General features: G+C 41.0%; 1 protein-coding gene across 1 annotated transcript in view; it reads left to right on the forward strand.

Moving 5' to 3' along the window:
* Nucleotides 1-21: 21 nt before the first annotated feature.
* The window catches only part of TMEM30A (transmembrane protein 30A), a 38,571-nt gene continuing 26,001 nt past the window's right edge, over nt 22-12,591 (forward strand). The window contains exons 1-3 of the mRNA XM_003204401.4: nt 22-2,281; nt 10,276-10,392; nt 11,664-11,807. Coding sequence (XP_003204449.3) covers nt 2,209-2,281; nt 10,276-10,392; nt 11,664-11,807 — 334 coding nt within the window. The 5' untranslated portion in view covers nt 22-2,208. The remainder of the gene's footprint in view (nt 2,282-10,275; nt 10,393-11,663; nt 11,808-12,591) is intronic.

Here is a 12,591-nt window from a genome sequence, read left to right on the forward strand (position 1 = left end):
GCTGCCCGGAGCCGGGAGCTCCGTCCCCTCGGGGGATGCCCGGGCAGCGGTTGCCGGGGATCGCTCTCCGCCTCTCCCGTGCTGTTTGCAGCTCTCCGGCATTCTTTCTCCTCCCAGTTTTTATGTCTTTTGACCCAACTACTGGGTTCTCCTGTTTGTTTCTTTGTTTCTTAGAGGATGCGTGTATATGTATGTAAAGCATGAAAATAGTAGATTTCGCTCGCTGCATCGTTTGGAAATACTTGGCTAACCTTTGTGGGTTTGAATTAGCGTGAGATCAGACTGCTACTGGTGAAAGCCCGGTATTTTCTTAGAGTGGTTTCAAGATAAAAGCTGTGGTGGTGCTGCGAAGGCGGCTTTTGGCCCTGCTGAGCCCGCTCGGGGAGCTCTGCCTGCAGCCCGCAGGATTGCTTTCACACGTCCAGGTTTGAGAGAAGGAAACGGAGTTGTTTCAATGCGGGCGATGGGTGTTTGGCTGAGAAGTTTTATTGCACAAAAGAAAAATGTAGACCGGGAGCAGTAGACTTGCAGCAATAATGAGCTCCGAGGTGCCGCTGCGAGATGATTGATTTCTGTTGCTCTTCTCAAGGATCAAAAGATGGCACTCCAAGCCCACGCAAGCTTCCCAGGACTAAAGTCCTTTTGAACGCTGGGCTTAGGCGATCCTTTAGTCGCTGCACAGTGTTAGCTGCACGAGAGGACGGCTGCTTCCCACGCAGAGCGGTGGCAGGATCGTGGAGCTCAGGGCTGTTAAATGCCAGCCTCGGTGCTTGTGTTAGTGTCAGGGACTCGACGCGGTCAGTTTTACTCTTCTGCTTACGCACTGGAGGTGTCGCTGGACTGAAATGATCGCTTGGTTTTGCTTTGAGCTCGCTCTAATGCTATGTGCAGTTGGCTGAGGCAGCGCACCCAGCTGCCCTGCAGACGGCCGGCAGAAGCCTTTCAGGCTCGGTGTCAATAACCGGGAAAGGCATGCCTGGATCTCGGTAGCGTTTCCTGGATCTGCCCTCTGAATGTGCATTGCTGGCTAGTTCCTCAGATGGCAGAAGAATATTTTCCCTTTTGGCTGTTTCTGTGGGCTAACGAGTTATGTATTTTTCTTTTGTTTTGCTCTTGGCACCTTCCCGATAAAATCTGTTGCCTAATTGCTTGTGGAGTTCTCTTTCCTCCAGCCTAATTATGATGGATGGTATGTGATGCATTTATAGCTTTGTTCAACCAAACTACCCCCTCCCTACTTCCTGACCTAAAAAAACGCTTATATGCCTGTGCAAGGAGGGGCACGCATACTAGCCCTTACTTAGAAGAAAAATCATTTGTAAGTTTTGCTGGAGGAAGTGGGAGCAGTTTAACATGACTTTGAGCAGAGAAAGTTAAAAAGGTAGAGCTGCTTGCATCTAGGAGCTACTAACCTGGCCCAATCCCGCCTATTTTGCTGGACAACCTGCAGGGATTGCAGGACTCTTTGACCTGCCCGCTCTTTATGGTGTTTTTTAAATCTGTTTTTCTCTCAGAATGTGTAAATGAATTATCAGATGTTGAAACACTGTGGCTAGACGGACGTGTCAGGTTTCAGCTGTGTTACATACACTTCTGTATAATCTATTTCAGACCTTCGAGAAATGAAGAATAGCACATTCGTAGGCAGAACACCTCAAAAAAAGTTTTATTATGGTTTCCAAACTGCCTTGAGACCACTAAAACCCAGCGAACTAAGTGCTTCAGCAGCTATGAAAAAGGAGCCAAATAAAATCCCCAGCTGAAAGAGACATTTGGCTGATTGAAGGCAGCAGTGACCTCTGAATTAGCTATCATGGCACTCGCGATGAAGTCATGGAGCTCCCTCCTGGCTCCTGCCGTGTGGAGGCGCACAGCTTTGCACGTTAACCCTGGCAAGGTTAAAGCTGTGTGTGCTACCGTGATCAGGAAGGGTTCGGTGACAAAAGGCACATTATTGAGAGAACGGAGTTGAGTTAGTCATGCAGATCTGTCACAGTTTTGGACCGTTTCCAAGTCTAGAGGTTTTAACCTGGTCCCGTGGGTGGGTGCTGGGGATAAGGGAACAAAGTGAAATCCCCGTTTGTCTTTCTTATGTCTCATGAATACACCCACGCAACCCTCTAATCCATGCATATGATTTCCTTTCTTCCTCTTTTTGCCCCTGCTGCTGCAGATTCATTCATGTTGTTGTGAGCTGAAAGGGCAGACATGAGGACAGCGCTGTGCTCGGCAGTGGCTGCGCTGTGTGCCGCCGCCCTCCTCTCCTCCATCGAGGCTGAAGGTAACCGTCCTCCCCTGCCCCTTTGCGCGGGTGCCCCGTGAGACAACCCACCAGGCCCAAGCTGCCGCCTCCCCTCTCTCTTTTTGAATGTCACTCCTTCACCTTCTCTCTTTCTCTCCTTCAGAGGAACGCCTCTCCTTTGCCCAGCTCCTTCTGTGCTCTGTTTCTCCTGGCTGGTCAGTCAAAATGTAGCTCCCTCTCTCTGTCTCTCTGGTGTGCTGTCCACACCGCCCTGCAGCAGCGGCGCCCCAGGGGAACGCAGTGTCCCGAGGAGACCTGGGCACTGCCAGGGCCCACACCACGGTCCTGCGCCTGCCGGAGCCACTGGGCTGTGCAGTTGTGCTTAGTTGCGTTGAGTGAGGAAAGGAGAAATCCACCACCCGACCATCTGCAGCTCTGAAATAAAATGCTCCAACAGAGTCTGGCTCTCCGCGCCTGTTGTGTTTTGTTTGGGCCAGCCCCCTCGCCTTTACCCCGCTGGTCTCCTGGCCCCCCATGCTCGGTGGGGCAACCCCTGACTGAGCCCTTGGGGCGGCCCTACCCTTCCCCAGGTACTTCGGCTTTCGCGGTGGGCCTGGCGTGGAGGACAGCTCTGGGGAGATGTCATTGTATCTTGCATCCCATATGCAGCCAAAAGGTGACCGAGTCTGAGCCAGACCATGCTGTGCCACTGGGCTCCGAGGCTCTGGCACACCTGTTGCGCCACTGTCCCTGGAGCAGCCTTCTCCTCCTCTTTCTCCTCCTTGTGGGCCCCTGGTCTTGCTGGAGATTCCTGTCAGTCCTTGTTAGCTCCCTGCCTATGGCTGTAGGGAGACACAACGCTCATTGTGGTGTCTCTGCTGCCCTGAGGGATTAGCACAAGTGTGGGATAACCTCCTCCATGTGAGCTGGACAGTAGTAACAGCATTTCTGTTAGCAGTGTCTGCCAAGAGAAATACAAAGATGCAAGGTGCAACTGGACGCAGATGTGATTTGGTCTGACCTCTGGAACTCAGCTCCATCAATAGGGTGTGCCTTGTGTTTGAACTGGGAAAAACAGAAGCCAGTGTCTGGTAATTCAGTTTTTCCCCTCCTCCTATTTCCATACTGAGCTGAAAAAAATTCTCTGATTGTGACCTGTCACAATTGCCTGTGTCTGGACCTGGTTGTCTTGGGTGATGGCTACTAAAAGTATGGTGTGTGAGAGGGGCCTCTAAGATGTCTCTTCCCATGTCTGCTCTGCTGTCATGGGGCACAGAGGCATAAAAGAGACAATTTTCTGGAAAGTATGGCATTTCTGTTGTCAGTACTACATCTGGTCACCGTAGGAGGGGATCAACTCTCTGCCTCCCTCTCATGCTACGTTGTTGTTGGCTGAACAACCAGAAAGGTCATTTAAAGTCTTTTCAGAACTGCATTTCAAATGCAAGACCACTGTGCCAGAGAAAGCAGAGGAAATGTTCGGTTTTGATGGAAGAAGGGAGTGGATGTATTTGTGCATGCTTCCCACTACTAGGAATGAGCTGGTTCAGGGCTTGAGTGATGTTGCTGTTGTGCTGCACCATTGGTTACGTTTAAGGAGTGAGCTATTTCAAAATGAGTGAAGGCATTTTATTTATGTGGTGTGGACTGAAACAGCCACAGTTTGAGGACTGTTAATGAAAGCTAGAAGTATGTGTTGGAGAAGCACGCAACTGTTTTGTAAGGATGAAGCTAGTTATATTACCAGTCAAGCTGACTGTTTAGATCTCATTATAAAGTGTGTGCCATTGTTAAACAAAGGAACAGACGAAGCCTGATCTTGTCAATTGTGGAGCACTCCTGATAGGATTTATGCTGCTCTGCATTTAAAAGTTTGTATTAAATATGTATTAAATAAAGTGCATGGCTTTGGAGCAACTTCTCATAGCTCCAAAGTTTTGAAGCAAGAGCAGAGAAGTGTCTTTGAGTAGGAAGTACGGTGAGAAATAGCGATGCTGAAAATAGAAATTCAAAATCAGGATTAGGACTTGCTCTGGTGAGAGCTGCTGTTGTAGAGCCTTTTTTTTTTTTTCACTGTGCTTTTTGACTGGGCAATAGGGACCATTCTTCTGCACTGTTGTAACATTGTGCTTCAATTTTGTACATATTGGATCTTAGTTGCTTTAGTTCTGGTCTCATTCCAACTTAACTCCTGTCTGCTGAACTGACTTTCTCCTACAAATATTTGTCTCCTTGGTCTGTTCCTTCAACTTCCACACCATACTGTTCTATAATCCTCTTCCTTCCAGTCCTTTCTCAGGCTGCTAGTGCTACATACAGTTGCATGACTGTACTTTAATGCACTTTAAAAATTTTTTTTTCTTTTATTCCCTTGGCTCCTCCTACAGTGGTTACAAGAGGTGCAGTTTGAGTTTTTTTTCCATCAGCTGTGTGCAGGCACTTGGTAGAATGAAAAAGTGAGAGAGGGACAAGGGAGAAGAGCACTTGATGTGGTCAGGGTTGTTGATCTGCAGTGGGAATGTGTTGTGAAAGCAAAGGGAAGGAAAGACAACACTCTCTTTTTCTTCTGCCTTCCTCCAGCTTCCATTTTTCAGTCTCTCCTGGCATAGATCTGGTATTTTTTTCTGAAACTGCTGTTCAGATTCCTAAATACTCCAGGATGAAGCTGGTTCTTCATCACAGCTGCTCTGTGAGTCCTTCACAAGGGTTCACAAGGGCAGTGTTCTGTTGCTGTTGGCAAAGCGAGAGGTGCAGTAATGGTGTTGAAGCTTTTATACAGAGATATAGCAAAGCAAGGGTTTCTCTTTGGATATTTACTGTGACAGTAGAATGGGTAAAACCAACGTATAGTCCGAATGCATTCATGGCATTTCACTGTGGAAGTTACTTGTTTACTTTGGACAAGTGAGCAGATATGTTTTCAAGCTCTGTTTTTACTTTTATAATGAAATTCTACCTGTTCTAATTTGCAGTCCTTCTGGTCTCCCTCTCTGGCCTTAAGCATCATGTGTATGATGCCTTATTTTATGCTTTATTTGTTTCTTGCCATTTCAGTCCAGCACTGCCCAACTGCAGTGTATTTGGTGAATGTCCTTGCGTCAAGAATTCTTTCTGACACACTGTATTTTCCTTCTGTGATCACATAAAACTGGGGGCAAATCTGCGTCCTTCTATTAAAAGATAATGTTTTCATTATTATAGTCATAATTGAGTCAAGTTGATTCCTTGCAAGTAACCAGTTTGTTATAATCAGAAGGTAGTGCTATTATGGTGTTCTGGCTTCTGTAGTGTTTGCTACATGCAGAGGGATTTTCAAAGGCACAACAGGAAGGAAATAATTGGCTCTGCATAACCATTGAGCACGTGACGGTTCTGACTTTTCAATGTTTTGGGAATTGGTTCAGACCTGAGAGGTCTGTTTTCTAGAGAATAGGAAAGGAGGGCATCCCTGAGCCCAGGATGACCCAGGATAGCTGAAACTTCTAAAGTTAATCACCTAATCAGCTTTGGAATTGGTTGGTGGGACCATTAGTTCATGCCCTTTTGATGTATGATTTCTATCCTTTGAGAAATTAGCTGTTGATTTTCAAATTCCTGAAGAGAGAACCATTTAGATTGAAGTGTGAAGGTGTGTTTTGTATATGGATGATGCTGACTACAAATTCTTGCTTTTTCCCACTTCTAGAATTAGAAGCAAAGTGTACATGTGAGTTTATGTATATACATACATGCACGCACATACATGTGAACAAATATGACAACATTTGGTAAACATTTATGCATGTAGTGTGTTTATATATATTATAGTTATTTGTTACATTACATTTAAATATGTATGCTTACATGTACAAAAAATGTATACATATTGAAATGATTTTCTTTCAAAATACACTTACATGAGCTGCATATCTTGTATTTTGAAAAAATTTCACATATAGTGTAAAATTTTTAAAAAATGCAGATCTACAGGAGACACTTTATGTACTATTGGCAGTGAATATCTTGCAAGGCTGAGAACTATTCTTTTCTATACTGATAGGCTATAACTCATTCCTTCTCCTATTCATATTAGCAAGATGAACTTCAAAGGACCTTGACTGGGGTTGCGATCTAGTTAGCTGTGTCAAATTTGTGCCAAGTATGAAGAAAACATTACATGAAGAGTTTGGGCCTCTTCCAGCCTCAGCGGGGCTTATCTCAGTGAGACCATGAGTGGCCTTATTCTTCAGCTACCATGGCCTGTATGCTATTTTAACAAGAACCAGTATGTTATTTTTCATGCTAATTAGCAGCAATCTTTTTCAGTGTTGGAATTACAGTTTTTGTGTCACGTAAGGATTGTGGAGTGCAGCTACTTCCAAGTTATATTACTTTTAAGATTGGTTATAGATCTGAATTGCTTGATCTGCTGATTACATTTTTCTTCTGTCTTATTAAGACACTTGTTGGGATACTCTAGCAGTCACATGTGTTGTCTATAAAAAACTGTAGACTTCTGGTCTGTTGATAAGCAGATGTGTATTATCTGTTGAGTAATACAAGCTAGTCTAAGACATACATAACATTCTTTGCTCTATACATTTTTTTCTTTTTTGCAGAAAATATACTGTTGTATTATATGCATATAAAGGAAGGAGTGAATGAAGTATGTCTAAATTTTTTTTTTCTTTTGTGGTCTGTAAGATAGGATATGCAATCAAGGAAGCTGTCATGTCATAGTTCTAAGAGTGGTGAGAGTTAACACTGTGTAAACATTAAAAATTTATACTGTCATAGAGCAAGTTAAGATTTTACTGAACTGGAATGCCGTAGGGGAGCCCTACATTTCTGTGCAGCAGCAGTGGGATCATTTTATGAAGGGAATAGTACGATATTGTCATTTGTTACATTCACAATCTTGTACCTTGATATGTCAGAGAGAAGTTTGTCCTAGATTTTGATATAGCAGGGCTGGACAGACTGTCACTACACTTTACACATGTGCACAGCTTTATTTGGGCTATTAGTCTTATGTCAAGACTGCTTGCTCAGGTAAGGCTTAAGCCTTTGTAAAATGGAGTTTTAAGGGCTGTTTCTGCAATGGGGCAAACTCCCACTAGACCAAGGCCATTTAGTTCCTGGTCTGATTTCATAAGAAGAATTTTGTGGAGGGCTGGTGGAGTTGCCCTGTTTGATGATGACAGTAAGATTTTTACCTTCTAACTATTTTGATGTACTTCAGATTGACTTGGATCTCTGTCATATGACTGTGCTTTGATCTTGATCCCACAGCCAGTTTCACATGGATGAAATTCAATCCATGTGAAGGACAGTGGATGTTGTAGAGATTCTATGTGAGTATCAAAAGCTTGCAGGCCGTCCAGAAGACATTTTGACAACATTGGATCCAAACTCGCTTTTCTTCACTCGGCAAATTTCCTTTTTGGATTTCCATGGAAGAAGCACACAGTGATTTAATTTTTTGAGCCAGCCATATGCTGAGGATGAGCAGATTAAAAATGCAACAACAGAGATTGGGCTTAGGTATTGGGAACAACTTTATGAGGACAGAGGAATTCAGGCAATTCCACTGGGAAGTGGGCAGTTTTGCCAATGGTAGAAGTCTCAAAATGTGATCTGAGCAACCATGTCAGGAATGACATGGGATGGCTGATCGTATCTTGGCCATGGGAAAGACTAGGGGACTTTCTGATGTCCCCTGCAAAACTGCTGTTCTAAAAAGGTGTGAATAATTGAATGAATGGATATGTTAATTATATATTGATGTACTGTTCTTTTCAACTGCCAAAATCCACATCTGAATTTTCATAAAATGGATCAAAACCCTTTAAAATGTTCAAGACTTTTCCTCACAGTCAGTTTTTTCAGTTTATCTGGAATCCGGTCATTTGGATATCAACAAGTTGGGCTGCTGCTGTCCTTCAGCAGTTAAAGCCTAAAGTCTCTGCTGCAACATACCAATTTACTTGCAAGGTTGGTGGTGCTATTTTTTCCATGTACTGATTTTTTTTTTTAAAAGCATGCTCAGGTCAGTTGTCTCTGCCTTTGCATTAAATTTGTCCTGAGCCATTGCTACTGAAACAATATTTTATAATGATATTCTTATTTATTACCTGAATGTATTATACTATTAACATGTGTTGCATGATTTTGATACTAAGAAACTAGCCTGCAATCTCCAGCATTGTGATACTCATAAAATGAATGATAGATAAAATGTGCATGCACATTTTAATGGTCTAATCTCACTGCCTGTGTATGGATAATAGGAAAAATAACAATTACTTCAATACTAGTTATCTATTTTATCAGTATTACAAAGCCATATTATCCTATGGTTGGAAATAACAGTAAATTAAAAGAAAAAACAAGGCTACAAAATTGGTTATCATTTTTTTTTTATCTCAGTCTTACTTAGTGCAATTGGATGGTGTCTTTTTATAAGTATATGTTTTAGCATTTATTTCTCGATCAGCTCTTTAAATTATGCTCTAAAGCAAGACAAAAGTCTTATTTGAGTTATGATAGAGATCTTCTGTGAAATGGAGAAAATCTGTCGATTAAGAATGCCTGCAAAATGGTCTGCAGTAGTAAAGGAAAGTATGGCTGAATCTCATCTTACTTTGTAGACCTATTTAAATAATAATATATAATACACCTACCATGCACTGACAGTGAGTCAGTAAAATATTGCATGAGTAAGCATGACATTTTTATAAAGAGAATATCATTATAAAATATTTTTGAAATGTCTTTGTGTAATGAACCTTGTACATGGAGGCTTTTGTCCATCGTGGGAAGCTAAAGAAATAATAATCAACATCTCATTTACATATGCATGATGCTGCAAAATAGCATACGTAAACTATTTCTTTCTGTACTGTTCATTTACTTCTGTCATCAGCTCCTATAAGATTTATTTGCAGTCATTTGTTTGAATCACTGGTGCCCTCTTTGCTGTTCTCTATAGATTCCGTAAAATGAATGTCCATAAAAATACCTTGATACTGTCTTTTCATAATTAACCATTGTGTTGTATGGAACCATACTGGCATTTTATGCTAAAATGCCACTAGTAGTATGGGTACACCTGCTGCAAGGGGAACATGAAAACAAAAGTTTACACCTTTGAATTTTTACATTAATGCGGTGTAAACATATAGAATCTTATTTTTATGAGCTCTCACATTGGCTCAAATATATCAGCAAATTTCAACCATTACTAACCTCGTTTATCCACCTCTTAGTTCCTCCATTCTTTGCAGCCATATGCAAAGTATGTCACTGTAGAGGCTTCTAGGAACCAAGGGGTGAAGCTCTCCCTATTCTGAAATAAAATGATACATCAGTATATCATTATTACTGATATACATTTTACATGCATATTCTTATCTAGACCCTAACAGAAATTGTTTTAATGAGCCAATTTGAACAAATGGCCAATTTGTTTTCCCTGTATTCTTAAAAATATTTTTTTTCTCTGCCAAGTTTCTAGAATCAGTGAAATTGATAAGAAATATGGCTGTGCAGAGACTATACTCAAAAGTGGATCAATTCTTTGATGTCTAATTAAGAAGAGTACTGTGTTCTCTCAATGTTCTAAATGATCTCTTGGTATTGTGAGCAGGTTGTGATTTGGCATGCTTGTACGGATTGCACCCAGCATGTACAAAAATTCCTTTTAATTGTTATGTGAAATGTTTGCATATGTGGTGATTATCTGTGAACTCATTGTACATGTATCCAAATGTGTTTTCTATTGTGCTTGATTTTGCTGGCCATTCTTGAATGTCTTGGCAACTCAAGAAACATACATTCTGTGCTGTCCTCTGTAACGCGTATACTCTTTGATGTTGTGTCATATTTTGTCAGCTTTTATTTTACTCTTTTTCCAACAACATATCTTTATATTTGTTGGAAACAAATTTATGCAAAGACAATTTTAGTAAGCTTTGCTCAACATTATTTTATTTTTCCATTTGCCAAAGCTTGTTCAAATGTTTAAACATCCACCTGGTATAAATCTTTTGCAGTTAATCCACCGTCAGACTTGAATTTTACAATTATAGATGAACATAATGTTCAAATGTCTTGGAAAAGGCCACCAGATGAAATAATGGGTTACAGGATAACTGTGGTTCCTACAAATGGTGAGTTCAATAAAATTTTATTATTTGGTTTTTGGAAAACCTGAGTACATTTTTACTTGTATCCAAGTTAGGTATGAGAACAGTGAGTGACATCTTTCTGAAGATTGGGTAGCAGCAAAGAGCATACACGAAAGAGCAGAGACTGTTCCTAATTAGAGTATTTCTTAGTATTTACCATTTGTGGACTGCAAGTAATAAGTTTTGGATTCTTTTCCTTTGCAAGGAACAAGAAGTTAAAGTCCTCACTGTGTTCCTCTTCCATGCCTTTACCTTAAAGTTAGGGAATTATATTGGTCTTTGTTCAAGTCCATCTCCCAAAGGAAGTATTACATATGTCAGATAATGATGCAGTGATGTAATGTAACTTCGATAACATGGCCATAATAATAGTTGTGTAAGACACTTGTTATTCTGTTTCACTTTGAGAAATAATCCGTGAGAATCTGGATTGGAACTGGACCATAATTTGTTAAATTATAGTACATTTTGTATGTGTATTTTTGTCTTAGTTTCAGCTGAAATGAAATTGCTTTCTTCCGAATATCAGATATGATGCTATATTTTGTTCTTGGAGAAAAACAATGTTGATAACACACTGACATTTATAGTTGCTGCTGAGCAGTGTTGTACAGAGCCAGGGCCATTCATAGTGAGGGGCCCAAGGAGCTGGAAGGGAACAGAATTAGGACAGCTGACTTAAACTGACCGAAGTGATATTCCATACCATATGACATCATGAGGAAAGAGTTTTGAAGTGGGTAGGAGTACATCTTGCTACCTTTTACTCTCAGGGAAGCTACCTCGGCATTGGTTGGGTGGTGATGAGCAATTGCTTGTGCATCACTTGTTATGCATATTTACATTTGTCAAAATTATTATCCTTTTCTTTTTCTTTATCTTAGTAATTTTTTTTCTCAACCCACAAGTTCTATGTTGTTTTTTCCCAATTCTCTTACCCATTCCACTGGGAAGTGGGGAGAGTGAGCAAACAGCTGTGTGGTGCTGAGCCACCTGTGGAGTTAAACTACAACAATTTTAAATTTCAAATTTCCTGGAATTTATTAAACATTTCACTAATTTTTTCAGTACTGAAAACAACTTAATTGGAAGTTTCATGTTTCAAAATATTTAAGGAAAGCAGAATTGTATCATTGCAAAATTGTCATTGGATGTTTAGGTAGATTACTCTCTGTTGTATTTTTTTAAATCATCTTGTCATTGATATTACTGGATTTAAACACTGCATTAACTATTTTATATATTTATTGCAGATGGACCGACTAAAGAATTTACTCTTTCACCTAGCACAACCCAAACTGTCTTATCAGATCTTATACCTGATATAGAGTATGTTGTATCAATAGCTTCATATGATGAGGTAGAGGAGAGTCTGCCTGTTTTTGGCCAACTAACAAGTAAGTATGTGTAATACAACTTATCGAAGAGAATAGAATAGTATAGAGTAGTTCAGTCGGAAGGACTTTTGAATATAATTGAGTGCAACCAATTCAGGGCACACCAAAAGTTAAATCGTGTTATTGAGGGCATTGTCCAAATGCTTATTGACATTTGTCAGGCATGGGGCATCAAACTACCTTGCAAGGAAGCCTATTTCAGTATTTGACCACAGTAAATAAATTTTTCCTAATGTACAGTCTGAACCTCTCCAAGTGCACCTTTGAGCTGTTCCTGTGTGTCCTGCCATTAGTTATAAGGAGCAGAGCCCACCACCTCCCTCTGCTTTCCTTTGGAGCTGCAGAGAGTAATGGGCTTACCTCTCAGCCTTCTTTTCTCCAGAAAATCAGAAGTGTCCTCAGCTTCTCACAGGACACTTCTTCCAACCCGTTGACCAGATTCATGGTCCTTCTTTGGACACTTTCATGTATCTTAACATCATTTTTATATTGTGGAGCTCAGAACCCCATATATTCAAAATGAGGCTGCACTAGTGCTAAACTAAGCTGCAAAACCCCACTCTTTTGACAGGCTGGCTCTACTGTGTTTAATGAATTCCCAAATGTGGTTTGCCTCCTTTGCTGCTAGTGTACACTGCTGACTCGTATAGAGCCTGTTGTCAACCAGTTAGAAAACCGAATAACAGAACTGACCAGTCATTTACAGAACTTGGCTTTATTCCAGTTCCTCAACAAAATATTGGCACATACCTAAACTCAGATCAGATGTAGCTGCACAAAAAGC

Source organism: Meleagris gallopavo, chromosome 2 (genome assembly GCF_000146605.3).
Source record: "Meleagris gallopavo isolate NT-WF06-2002-E0010 breed Aviagen turkey brand Nicholas breeding stock chromosome 2, Turkey_5.1, whole genome shotgun sequence".
Taxonomy (NCBI): Eukaryota; Metazoa; Chordata; class Aves; order Galliformes; family Phasianidae; genus Meleagris; species Meleagris gallopavo.